The 12,533-nt window shown below is 45.2% G+C and overlaps 1 protein-coding gene across 1 annotated transcript in view; it reads left to right on the top strand.

The window, feature by feature from the left end:
* Positions 1-12,533, top strand: part of LOC8053276 (peripheral-type benzodiazepine receptor-associated protein 1) — a 196,290-nt gene that overhangs the window by 99,169 nt on the left and 84,588 nt on the right. Inside the window, exons 9-13 of the mRNA XM_042290344.1 lie at positions 390-527; positions 6,634-6,765; positions 8,900-8,995; positions 9,142-9,240; positions 10,701-10,988. Of these exons, the coding sequence (XP_042146278.1) occupies positions 390-527; positions 6,634-6,765; positions 8,900-8,995; positions 9,142-9,240; positions 10,701-10,988 (753 nt within the window). The remainder of the gene's footprint in view (positions 1-389; positions 528-6,633; positions 6,766-8,899; positions 8,996-9,141; positions 9,241-10,700; positions 10,989-12,533) is intronic.

Here is a 12,533-nt window from a genome sequence, read left to right as displayed (position 1 = left end):
CGTACTTCTGTTATACCCTTGTTACACGGACGCACTGAACTGCAGTTATGCTAAGCCACATTTATCACACAATACTTCCGGACAACAATCTGCGGCCCTGCAGTCAAAGCTATGGGCGCACGTGCACTTGTGCGTCTTGCGCACCCATCGAAGCAGTGCACGCGCTCTCTTCGCTTCTTCTGAGATGACTATCCGAGATTATAGTGCGCTAACTGTGGTGGCGTGTAACAGCAGTTAAAGGTGAGCTTACTGCGGTTAAGAGTGCCCGTTTAACACCGGTATTAGAGTACCGTTGTGACAGACCCAAGGGCGACGTTTGCGCCTTATTTTAGTGCGCTCGTACAAGGACTGTTGTATGGCCGCATAATCTGTTTCGCTTCGGCCCATAGCCGCTAAGAAGAGCACGGAGCTGTCGCTGAGCCGGACCACGACGGCGACCACGACCCGTGAGGTGGACCGCATTCTGGCGAGGATACAGCAGGACAACCGGGTCCTCGCCGAGCTTGAGAAGTCCAGGGCCACCATCGGTGAGTTTTAGTTTATTCCTCTTTATAAGTAGGGTTTCCTATTCGAAATTTATTTTCCTCCAAAAAAAAAAGTTTTTTTTTTAGGGAGAGGGGGGGTATTTTTTGTCAAATTCTGAGTTTTCCGGTATCAATTACTGTGTTTGCACGAGTATAACGGAAAGGACAGGTATAGAAGCCACTAGAAATATATTACTATTATAACGCGAACGTAAAGTTACCGCACTCGAGGGCGTAATAGAGGTGGTTACGAGAATCGGGCAAATATCGTTTCGACTGCATTCATCGTCACTGCTCAGCTCCCTCCCACTGTCCCCACTTAGGAGGTGTGCTTGTCTCGTAGGTTGTCTCGTAGGTTGTTTTTCTTGACACGGTGCGACTTGACAAGGCGCACCGTGTCAAGTCGGTAGGTTCACGAAGCACACGAAGCACCAACACAAAAAGGCCACTTAAGGAAAAACTAAAAAAAACGCACAAGCAGAACAAAGATTGCTGGAAGCGATACACAATCATTCTCTGGTCTTTCTGCATAAACACGCACCTCCTGTTTCATGATTGCGTAAACACGGCCAGCGATCTTGGCTTGGCTTTTGTCTTGACTGGGTTCGGCTTGGCTTGACTTTAACCGGCCGCTATCCGGCACTCCCTTCCGGCAAGCCGTGTTTTTGCCGTCGGCCGCGTGCGTTGTACAAACATGAATACGACAGAGGATGCTATCGACGTTCTCTGTTCCTCCCTTGCACAAGCACTAATAGCTTTCTTCCCCGTATCCGTGTTTCTTCTTGCACCCAGTCTCCTGCATTCAGTTGGAGGGATGGCTTTCTTGCGCCTCGTGGCAGAGCTCGATTTTGAATATAACCTGAAAAGTAAATTAAAACGTGTAATTCCCCCCCAAGAACAAAAAACAAATGCGTCAATATTGTGCAGAAACGGTATTGGTGCAATAAAAGAAAGAAAGAAAGGAGCTTGTTTATCGAAGGTTGAAGAAAACAGGACATGCGCATGGCATTTCCCAACTTGAAGGAACACACACTTGAAGGGGTGTTTATACAGGACACCCCTTGACACGGATACTTCGAACGTGTCCCGGCACCGATAAGACAAAGAAACGAGATACAGCGCGTGGCTTTGAAAAACGAAGCAGCCTTATACGGTAGATAACATTTTTTTTCTTCCCTCAAAGCTTAAATTTAGTATTTTGATTAAAAAAAAAGTATTTAGCTTTTATTTTTGGGTTTTATCGGTATTTATCAAAATCATGGAAGGCCATTTTTAAAAAAATATCTCCGATGCATATGCTTTCATATATTTGTGCCTAACGCTTCACATTTATAGTTTTGCATCAGAGGAACCAGTTGTTACGTTTTTTCAGTGACGTCGAAACTCTTTGGGTTCATAAAGGGAGTCTGTTTCTCCAGGAGGTCACACCAAACATTCTAGACCTAAACTCGACCCTCAAGAATATGGTCTAAAAAGGTGCGTGGTTTATTTGTGATGTAAAAAAAAAAAAACCTTTTTCCAAAGTATTTTTGCAACAACTATTTTTTACGACACTTTTACGACACGACACAAATGGATAATATTGAATATACACCAAAATAATCAGTTTTCTTAAATATAAAAATTATCAAGGTAATTGTTTTATCGATATCTACTCAACAGTGATATATAGTCTTGAACACACGCTTCAAACAAGCAAAGTAGGAAAAAAAAAAATTTTAAAGCGAAAAATTAACTTTTTATTTTCGTTCATTGCCAGTATGAAAATATTGCAAAATATTCAGTTTTCAAAGCAAAAACATAAGGTGTGAGGTATGAAACTGCATACTTTACGCCTATATGTAGCTTGTGACGGAGGTCACAAACGAGAAACATGTAAAGGAAATACTATTTTATAAAAACTAGAAAAAAATACATATATATATATATATATGTATATATTATCACTGGCTTAATGTAACTTTGTTACCCCTAGTCGCTTGTTTTGCAGGGGCCTTTTAGACCCGAGGAGCACGACTCAAGATGATCTTCTGAAACAAAAATATGTTTACTAAAAAAACTAGCCGAAAACAAAATGCACCATTCATTTTATAGGGTTTTTCTTTTGTGCACTTTCAGGTCAATCAATTTCTTTAAATTTAAAAAAAAAAACGTTTCATTTTGATAAAAAGTCTAGGAGGATAAGGTTTAAGGCGACTATAGAGGCCCCGTCCCCATCAGTGTCGGCTCACTCATTTCGAATATCAAAGGTACACAAATATGAAAATAGCCTAAAACATAACCTGAGACTTGGGCAAGATCAGTAAGTATCCGGTTCTCTGGTTGAATGAAGTTTTCTCGAAGACCCCATTAACACAAAATAGCGGCGCATCTGACAGATTGTGCTCATGAAGACGCGGACGGCAGCAGTGCCACCTGCTGTCATGGTCTCCTTTCTCTATCGGACTATAGCCACTGAGAGGGTTAGAACGGCAGGCTTCAGTTCTCCTGCCTCCTGCGTGAGCTTCCTACCTTAGATGGTGCGTCGGCGTAACGCGCAGTTCGAGCACGCGCGCGCATCCAGAGCACGGCGGAAGGCAGTGGGCGCGCGTGCTGGAGCTCGGGTGTTCGAAGGACGCGCCCTTACAGTTCTCATTCTGTCAGTTACTGCAGCTGGCGTCGTTTGCTCTATAGCTTAGTAGCATCGTGTGCTGACGTGTGCAATAATGCGCGTCTCTGCCCCAGGGCGGAAAAACAGAAAGATGATGAACAAAAAAAATATTCTTCCCAATTTAAAAACAAAACAAAAAATCCAAACATTTTTAAAATTTTGCTTACTTTTGTTTGAACTTTAAACTATGTACAACCGTTAAGAATGGATTTTTAAACTGAACACCTATTTGTTTGTATTTTTATTATTTTTAACTAAGCTTTTTTTGCAATTCGTTCAATGCGGGCAATTAACCGAAGTGAAAATAATTTCTTTTAAAAGGTAATGTTTCTCAAACTTTGTTTTCTCAGTTTTAACTACATCTAACGGTGATGAATTTATAGACCGAACACCTTTTCGTTTTTGCTATGACAACAGAATATTTCTCAATATTTTCAATACTGGCGATGGACCAAAATCAAAAATTACGTTTTCGCTTTAAAAAAAAAATGACCTATTTTTCTTTAACCTCTGTCGTTTGTGTGTGTGTTCTGGACTTTCTATAACCGTTCAGTACATATTTTAGACCAACCACCCTTATGTTTTCTGTTTTTAATATTGAGCTTTTGCCGTATGTTCAATATTGTTCATTTATTTGATGAAACATCGTAACCAATTTTTGTATCAAAATTTATTTTTAATATTTCTTGTTTCCCGTACTACTAACACATATCAGTTTTAAGTCTTAGAAATGGTAGTGCGTTTATTTTTTGACTAAGAGGGGAATCTGAGCCTTTTTGGGCATTTTTAACAGATCTGCACACTAAAAAACGCTTGGTAAGGTGTAACAAAACTTATTTGATAGTACAAAATAATACATCGGCCTTACTAAAAAAAAAAAAAAAAAACGCTGCTTATTTTCCAGCTTCGCGTCAAACTCTTTTTAAAAAGAAAATTGTATTTTTACCCCCTGGAACCTGTTGGTCACAAAATTCAAGGTGTCGTAAACATAAAAATAGTCATGGATGAAGAAAGAATAAACAATTAAAACAGGGACAACACAACTACATCTTTCATGAAAGATGTAGTTGTGTTGTCCCTGTTTCAATTGTTTATTCTTTCTTCATCCATGACTTAAACCAACACGCTCTTCTACTAAGCATAAAAATAGTTATTGCAAAAATTATCTTGGAAAAGGTCCTTCGTTACGGTCGAACCTGGATCGTTTGGCGTGGAATGACCTTACTGGGACCTCGACGTTAATGCCGTCCTCACTGCGAGCATATCGGTGCCCACAATCATTCACTACACTCTATTTCACCCCCCCCCCCCCCCCCCCAAAAAAAAAAGTTTTTGAAATGTTTTTGACACTTTAAGAACGGTTTCACCTCAAGCGCTATGTCGCCCCCAGGCGCACTACAAAGGCAACTGACCTATGAAGAACTCTTTCGCATAAAAAAAAAAGAAGTTTGAAAAAGGATTACTCTTAGGTTTTTTCCTGAAGGACCCTTTTAGGGGTTGCTTAAAGGGGTGGTGCAAAGATATTCAATTTCCATGTTTTTCACTTTAAACGAGCTTACTGGCACTAGTGGGACTCAAGTATACTCGCACGCAACGCCACTGGCCAAATAACTCCTTTGTTGCGGCGTAATTTCAAAGACAAAAGCGAGCATTTTCATTCAATCTCTCCTTCGCAAAACTTGATGACGTAGCTGGACGGTCGCGGTACCGCCCAGTGACGATATATGAATGCCGCTCATAGATTGGTCCCGAGCATTGCGTGGGCACTCGATTTGGACTCGTGATAATCGATAACTCAAGAAGCATTCCGGTTGTGAGTGACCTGTGTCCAATCGCTCCAATGACGGCAATAGTCGAACCATAACAATGTCTGGAACTCAGTGCGTGTCCTGTGCCTTGCCAACCCCAGCCCGTGGCCATGATCAACATTGACGGCATATAATCGACTCGAGATCACGTGGCCGCTTGTTTTGGCTGCGAGTTGGGGAGGTGAACGCTGCTCGTTTTTCTTTAATTTTTTCTGCGACTTCGATTGCCTCTGGTGAAAAACGAACGAGTGTTTCAGGGGTCATTAACATCAGGGATCCGCTCTAAGAGGTAGTTGTGCGCAGCACAAAAATCGTTGCATCTCTTTTTTAAAACAACTTTTTTTAGGGTGCGAAATATAGACAAGCCGAAGAACCTTTTTCAGTTTATTTCGCGAAAAGATTTTTTCTTAAAGGGTAGCGCAGCCGACGCTACGACCCGACGGAGCCAGCCAAGCCGATTAAGAAGTGTGTCGTCTCGTCCCGGTGATCGTTGTTTTCACGGGCTAAACCAAACACGCAGAGAAAAAGAACTTTCAGCTTTTCCACAAGGAAGAGCAGCGGAGCTGTAGCTTCTGTTCTCGGCGGTGGCTTTCCAGGCGAGCGATCTGCTCTTCTTTCGCAAGGGAATCTGAAGCGCTCGACGCACGCGGTGGTTGCGGACCCATTCGCGCTGCTGCATATGTCGCCGCTCCTTCCGCACCCGGTCTTCTTTCCCCGAAGAAAGGGCACGCGGCCGACTTATTGTGAGTCCAAACCAAAACTGATAAGAGCGTAGGGAACAACGCACAAAACAGACGAGGACGAAGAAGGAACACACGTGACGTCCGCTGCGCTCGTCACGTGTGTTTCTTCTTCGTGTTCGTCTGTTTTTCGCGCTGTTTCCTTCGATAAATTCCCACCAACTCGCCCAACTATCCATTCTTCCATGACAGCTGGAAAAGGTGCCGCCATCTATGAGCGACGGCGGCAACCATACTGGTTGCCTGGTTGCTGCCGTCGCTTATAGATGGCGGTAGTTGTCCAGAGGTTCGTGTAATTTTGTGTCGACATTTAATTGGTACCGGACACGATACTGGGGAACCTAGCCCTAACAGCTCCGCTGTAAAACAAAGTGCAAGGTGGTGGCCCATGTACTGCGCGCGTGATTGGTTTAACCGGATATATCAACCGCACAAACATAACGAGGACCGTGACGACGCACGTCTGGATCTGAATTAGCTGGCTTCATCCCTTCATCAGCAGAGTATGCGGAGAGAAACAGTGAGAGAGGAGGAGATGAGAGCGCCGAGCTCTGATTCGAAGGATTAGAGGGTAAAGACGCTAAGGCTAGCTGCCTTTTATCTCTGCTCGCTCTTCGAATGCGTTGGAGCGCCGGCGTCTCCGGCGCTCCAACGCGAGACACTGCATGAGGAGGAGCAGACGCGATGCTCTCGTTTGCTCTGATTGCAGGGAGACAGAGAAAGAGGAAAGCAGCTAGCCTTTGCGCCTACCCTCTAATCCTGCCAATCGGAGCTCGACGCTCTGATGTCACCGCGCGCATTCTTCTCCTCTTCGGTTACCCTTCCGTATAAAAGAGTATCGTCGTAATCGGCGGACGAACCAAGATAATACTCAAGCATTGACTTGTGGCCTCTCGTCTCCCTCCCTGCAGGTTCCCCGGTGTCCGTGGCGAACCTGGAGCGGCTGCGGCAGAGCATCGAGGCCGGAGACTCGCAGGGGCAGGTGGTCAGCCACGAGCCGCTCACGCCGTCCGTCGCCTCCATGCTGCTCCAGTCGCAGCTCAGTGAGTGCCGCGCTCAAACGCTGCGCAGCTGCTGCCGAAATAGAGGGACCGTGCGTTCAGTAACATCGGAGCCCAAAAGTTCGCGGAGCACGCCGATCGGATATCGGTGACAAAAGTACGGTGTCATCGTCGACGGAGTTCAATTGGCCTGCTCCTTAAAATTCGGTCTCAGCTTTCTGTTCGACGAGTCCATAGGGCCCTTGGTAGACATGGAACTGAACTGGAGCACCGATTTTTTAGGCTTAAAACTGTACTCAATCTTCGCTTTTATGAATGAAGAAAAAGAGGCACTTGAAGTATGTTACCCGGCAGCCTCGCTGGCCATTATCTACACTTCGTTTTATGAAACGTCCGAGCGCTGTCGAAGGCACAAACACACTAAAAGCGCAAGTCAATGGGCCTTCCCTGTACATGATTAGTTTAATGATGATTGATCATGTTAAGAAAACGACGAACAGCGTGACGTTGCGTTTTTTGACGCTCTTTAATTGGTCCTATCGGCTTGTTGCGTAGACCTAATGCGAAATAAAATGTGGGCTCTTTGTGTCTTCCCAGTAGGAGTTGGTAGTACAACATAACAATTATAGACGAACATGGTTAAGTCAAATTATTGGCGCCGTGTTGTATGCGTTTAGTCTACTAACCTATGCAAGGATGATGACTAGAGGTGTGCGGCGTGCCAGTAGTAGTTCAAATCGAATGGTGCTTCGCCATTTATAATCTTCACAGCAGTGCCAGGGAAGCCCACGACATACTTGTTCTTTTTGAGGTGTTGTCAAGCTAGGAATGACTCTGCGCTATTCGATTGTATTCAGTATTTGCACACTCCTAATTGTGACCCATCCTCATCTGCTTTATTTTGTGAGGTATTGTCATCGGTAAATAAGAAACATGAAGCATCTGTCCAATAACCGGCTAAGAAAGTTTTCTTTAAGTAGGGGTGTGCGAATATAGGTCAAATCGAATAGCGCAGTGTGATTCCTAACCTCAACAGTGTTAAGGTCCCATTGACGTGGTTTTCACCTGCTAAGTGAAGGCTATGAATGACGCAGCGCTAATGGATTTTAAACGTCGAGCTTAATGTTTCTGCATATATTTTTGAACCACTGATCTGATAATATTTTTGGTAGCCTTTAGGCGCAGAGCCGTCTCGTTACCGATTCCAGATTGCGCCTCTGACAGTGCGCCGTAATGTGGGATATGGCCAGCTGGAACAAAATGGCTTTACAACGTGTAAAGCAAGCAAGAATAAATTGGCTTCCACTTCAAATGAAGCTCAACTCGCCCCCTCCAAACAACAAATGGTCTCTGGAAAAAGAAAAAAAATCTGTTTAGTCCGGGATTTTATTTCGGCACCTCTCGAGTAAAAGCGGAGCGATCTACCAACTCAGCTAATCAGGAGCTATCCCTCAATAGAGCAAACATATGTTAACAGCTGCCACTTCTCCTGAAGTCATCATCCTCTAACCATATGATGTCTCATCCTCACTCTTTTGACCTTTTACGATTAAGACTGGTGGCAATGTTTTACATCCGTTTAGTCTACTGACGGCGAATGCTGGTTAGCTCAGCTGATAGAGCGCTCCTCCCGTCTTGAACAGCCGGAGAAATCCCGGGCCAAGCGGAGTTTTCGGCTACCACCAACGCCTAGAGCGGGGGAGTTCCGCTCCATCTCAGGTGGAAGTCAATTTATTCTTCGGTTAATATTCTCCACCTTGAGAACTTCCTCCTACTATTATTATCTTCTATGCATATAAAGTATCCAACATGTAATAACCTGCATTGTGCACCGGTAAGACAAACGCCTTGCCGCTTTACTTCCACAGGCGGTTAGGTCTTTTGAAGGACTGCCTAGAATATAGTGCACAAATTACTAGTTCAAGCCATGCGGTTCCGCGGTACGGTCCTTAAGCCGAGCCGTTCCGACAGCGAACGCCCTAGGTGGCAACAAGGTTTACAGATTGCTATCTCTCGAAATACTTTTTTACCGTGTTCACTCAGGAAGCGTGCCATGGGGTGCTATATGTCCTGTGCTCCAGGAAGGGAAAGTATACGCTTGGGAGTTTTATTGGGGAAGCGCGATTATGATTTTCTTCTGGGCTGTCCGACATGGGCACTTCCCCTCTGCGCGCAGAATCGTCCTTTTCATCTCCTGCCATTGATCAGCTGTCGATGGAACCACACCGAACGAGGCAGCTCTACTCTCAGCTCAGGTCCAGGGCGTTACAAAGTGAGCGCTCTTTCCTTCCGCCTCTATTCCCCCAATTGTCCCGAACTCCATCCGAGGTGCGCTTCTGCTGGTTGCGGAATTGCACCAGCCGGCTCAAGAACGTTGTCGAGAAGAGTCTGACTGTGGAACTTCTCTGCTGCCGCCAGGATCGACCATCACCATGCAAGAACTGGACGGGCTGATGGCCAAGTTGGAACAAGACAACCGCATCTTAGCCGAGCTCGACAAGAAGAGGGCTTGTCTAGGTAGGCTCCGCTCAATCCTGCGAAGCTGTCCCACCTCCCGCTTTTTTGTTTACAGAGAAGACTAGTGTTTGCTTCAATGTTTCAAACAGAGGCACGAGATGATTGAGACTTTCTCTTCGTTGGGAAGTTGGTGTGCGGGCATTTCTCCTGTAAAGACTTTGACCTTTTTATTTTAAAGGTACCTTCGAAACACAGAGTAAAAAGAGTTGTGGCTGAATCAATAATCGTAAACACAATGCCGTCAAATCCCTAATTTTATTAAAGGCAAAGTGTGGTTCTCATGTTTTTATGATTCCACGATCATTTGGCGATGTTTTCAATGGTTATTGGTGTAGAGGAGACTAGGCAAAAGTTTGGCACGGTTTAACAACATACAGCGAATTGCTCCTTTCTGCATGCTCTTTCCGGCTTTGGATTTCGAAATCGTCTTGGGGGACAAGTCCATTGATAGTGAATGAGGCAGCTACCGTTTTTCCAGTAGTCACTCCAAGAAATGCCCTCGCGTATACTTCCCGGAGAGCACGCATTCCGTTGCAGCAAATTATATTTGCAACAAAAAAACAAAAAAAAAGGTAAACGCCTAAGTACAATTTTGGTGTATGTAACAACCAATAAATCGTTATTCGGAACGAATTTAATAGGTGGGTCTCGTGTGGGATAGGTACCCTCCTCAACTTCCCACCACGGTTAACTGCTTCACAATCAATTCAGCCTATTTCTCTCAGCATGGATTGCTCGCCCTTATTGGTGAGATTCTTGCTGTGATATGAGTGTGTCAGGCGTAGAGCATGTGTAATTTCCAGAACCCTTTGCGTGGTATAGCGAGGAAAAAGTGGCCGCAAGTAGTTGAACTCTCTGGTACAGTTATCTGTGATGACGGGGTACAAGGTGATCAATACACCTGCGAGGTTTTTGATCTGATACTCGTGTCTATATGGTGGTGGAGGAGCTAAAAGTTATGAGTGTTTTTTTCCATTCGTTACTTTCTGCCTTTCCCCCTCCCCCTTTTTTTCATTTGTATAAACAGAGTTGATGATAACTACATAATGTGCCCCTTCGCCAGGCGAAAATTTCCAACTGGGATACAACTGGTCCCAGTTCAACTAGTTTATTACCCATATTCCCAGTTGAAATGGCCTCAGATGCAGCTCGGAAAGTTGGCAGTAAACCAGTTGAACTGGAACCAGTTGGATTCTAGTTGACGCTGGTTCCTGCTGTGGCTTCCAGAATGCACAAAACCAAACGGAAAGCTTATAATTCTTTATTAGGTATAGAATTAAGTACAGTGTAGGCTCTGTGACGAACGCCTCAGCTGTCTCGTTGCTATTGTATACAGTTTTTCAGTTCTTGGTTGCTGGAAATTTGAAATAAACTCACATGAGCGCTTCTTCGATGGAACCAGCTCCGTCGCGCTCCCCTCAAGACAGCACTGTGTCCTTGCGCTTCGCCACTCCCCGTAGGTTCGTCGTGCACGGGCTACCACACCCGGATGTGCTCAACGACGTCCCTCAGCACCACCCTGACGGGGTCCCACCACGGAGCACTGGCGCCCGTGGCCGCGTCCCGGTCCAGCCTCGGGGTCTCTGCCGGCGGGCGCGGCAGCCTCGGGGGCCTGACGCTGCCCACGCTGCCGGCCGTGTCCGAGCCCCCCAACGGGGTCCTGGGCGCTGTGTCCCCGGGACTGGCGCGCATGCACCACGTGGCCACGCCCACCGTCAGGCAGGACTCCCACGGAATGCTCATGGCCCGTGAGTCAGATCACCGCGCTTTTCGGGTAGTCACGGACAGCTTAAAAAGACACTGATATGAAAAAAAAAAAGATTTTTATTAAAGATACAAAGAAAAGACGTCGTTTTTTCCCACGGAATTTTTTTGTTTTTTTGCAATATTTACGCCGTTAGACGCAATTGAGAGAACTTGCAGTGCACCTGGCAACAGGCCAGGTGTATTGCAAGGCTTGAGAGCTACTTCCCTTTCTAAGCGAAATGACAGGAACGTAGCTGGACAATATTGATCCGAGCCGAACGCTCGACTGCATCCGGACAAACGGTTGCAATCAGGACGGTTGCACAATTCACAGAGCAGCGGGGCCGCTTTTACGGGAACCAGCATCTTTATTCGGCATCAACACGCGCAGTCGAACCAATGAAGCCAGATCGAGCAACATAGTTGACGTGGGACGTCTAGGCTTAGGCCCGTCCCGCTACGAAAACAGGCACCCGCACAGCGCTTCCGAAGGCGCGTACTTGCGACAGTTGTTCGCTGCAAACTAAGTCGGTTGAGGAGATCTTCTAAACACCTCGGTGAACGCAAAATGACTCGCACTCGTAAAAATAGACGAGCCTCGCGACGAGCTGCGTTCGTTGAGCACTCCGCAAGCGCTGGCAGCCATGGCCGTTTTCGTTTCGCACCAGTGCGGAAAAAGCAATCTTGGGATACTTTTGCAAACAGTAATGACTCTATAAAAATTAATTGTTTCTCAAACATAAAAAAAGAGTATATTGAAATACTGTTACGGCATGGAGAAACCGTACATTATAAGAAAAAATGTCTGCGAGTCTACTAACACGACACAACGAATCACGGCGAACAATACTAGGGTCCAATGTGATCTGTGCAGGAACAATGGGCGTGACGTTTCTCTTGTTCGGTGTCCCTTTGCACATCACATTGTTCGAGTTTATTTCTATGATGAGCTTCGTCATTTGCTCGGATCCTTGTATCCTTTGCCGTGATGGGCTGTCTCTATGTTGTGCAAAAGAAAACTTTATCCCCCTTGTTCCCCTTCTCCAGATATTGTTTTCGTCACCCCAGACCTCTTTTCTTTTTCTTTTTTTTTTTTTAGTTTAGTGCTACTTTTTATAAGTTTTTTTTTGCTTTCTCTACTGATTCTTCGGTACATGTTTCTTGACCTCGTGCCTTATGTGCGATTTGTTTTGTTTTTGTGCACTGACATTCTAGACCAACTTCGACGGATTGAGGAACTAATACAAAAGGCACAAAGAAACCTAATATTTATCATGATGATGATGCGGACATTGGCGACGTACGCCACTATTTCCGAACCATGTACGTATAAAAATCCTTCACACATAAATATATTGTTTAATTCTGAGCAAAATAATCATCCGGGCCCTTATGCTGTGGAGAGTGGAAAGCATCATATTAGCGTAACTATTATAATGGCTCAGTATGCTTGTTATCCCATCGAGGCACACGAAATACACGCCATCTTTGGTGTCCTCGAAGTGGTTACCTATACCTCTTTAAGACTGCTTCAGTTCTTTTTTTTT

The sequence above is a fragment of the Ixodes scapularis genome, unplaced genomic scaffold (assembly GCF_016920785.2).
Source record: "Ixodes scapularis isolate PalLabHiFi unplaced genomic scaffold, ASM1692078v2 PGA_scaffold1__304_contigs__length_218370807, whole genome shotgun sequence".
Classification (NCBI taxonomy): Eukaryota; Metazoa; Arthropoda; class Arachnida; order Ixodida; family Ixodidae; genus Ixodes; species Ixodes scapularis.
The sequence above is the reverse complement of the archived record's forward strand: the minus strand, read 5'-3'. Positions and strand labels throughout refer to the sequence as shown.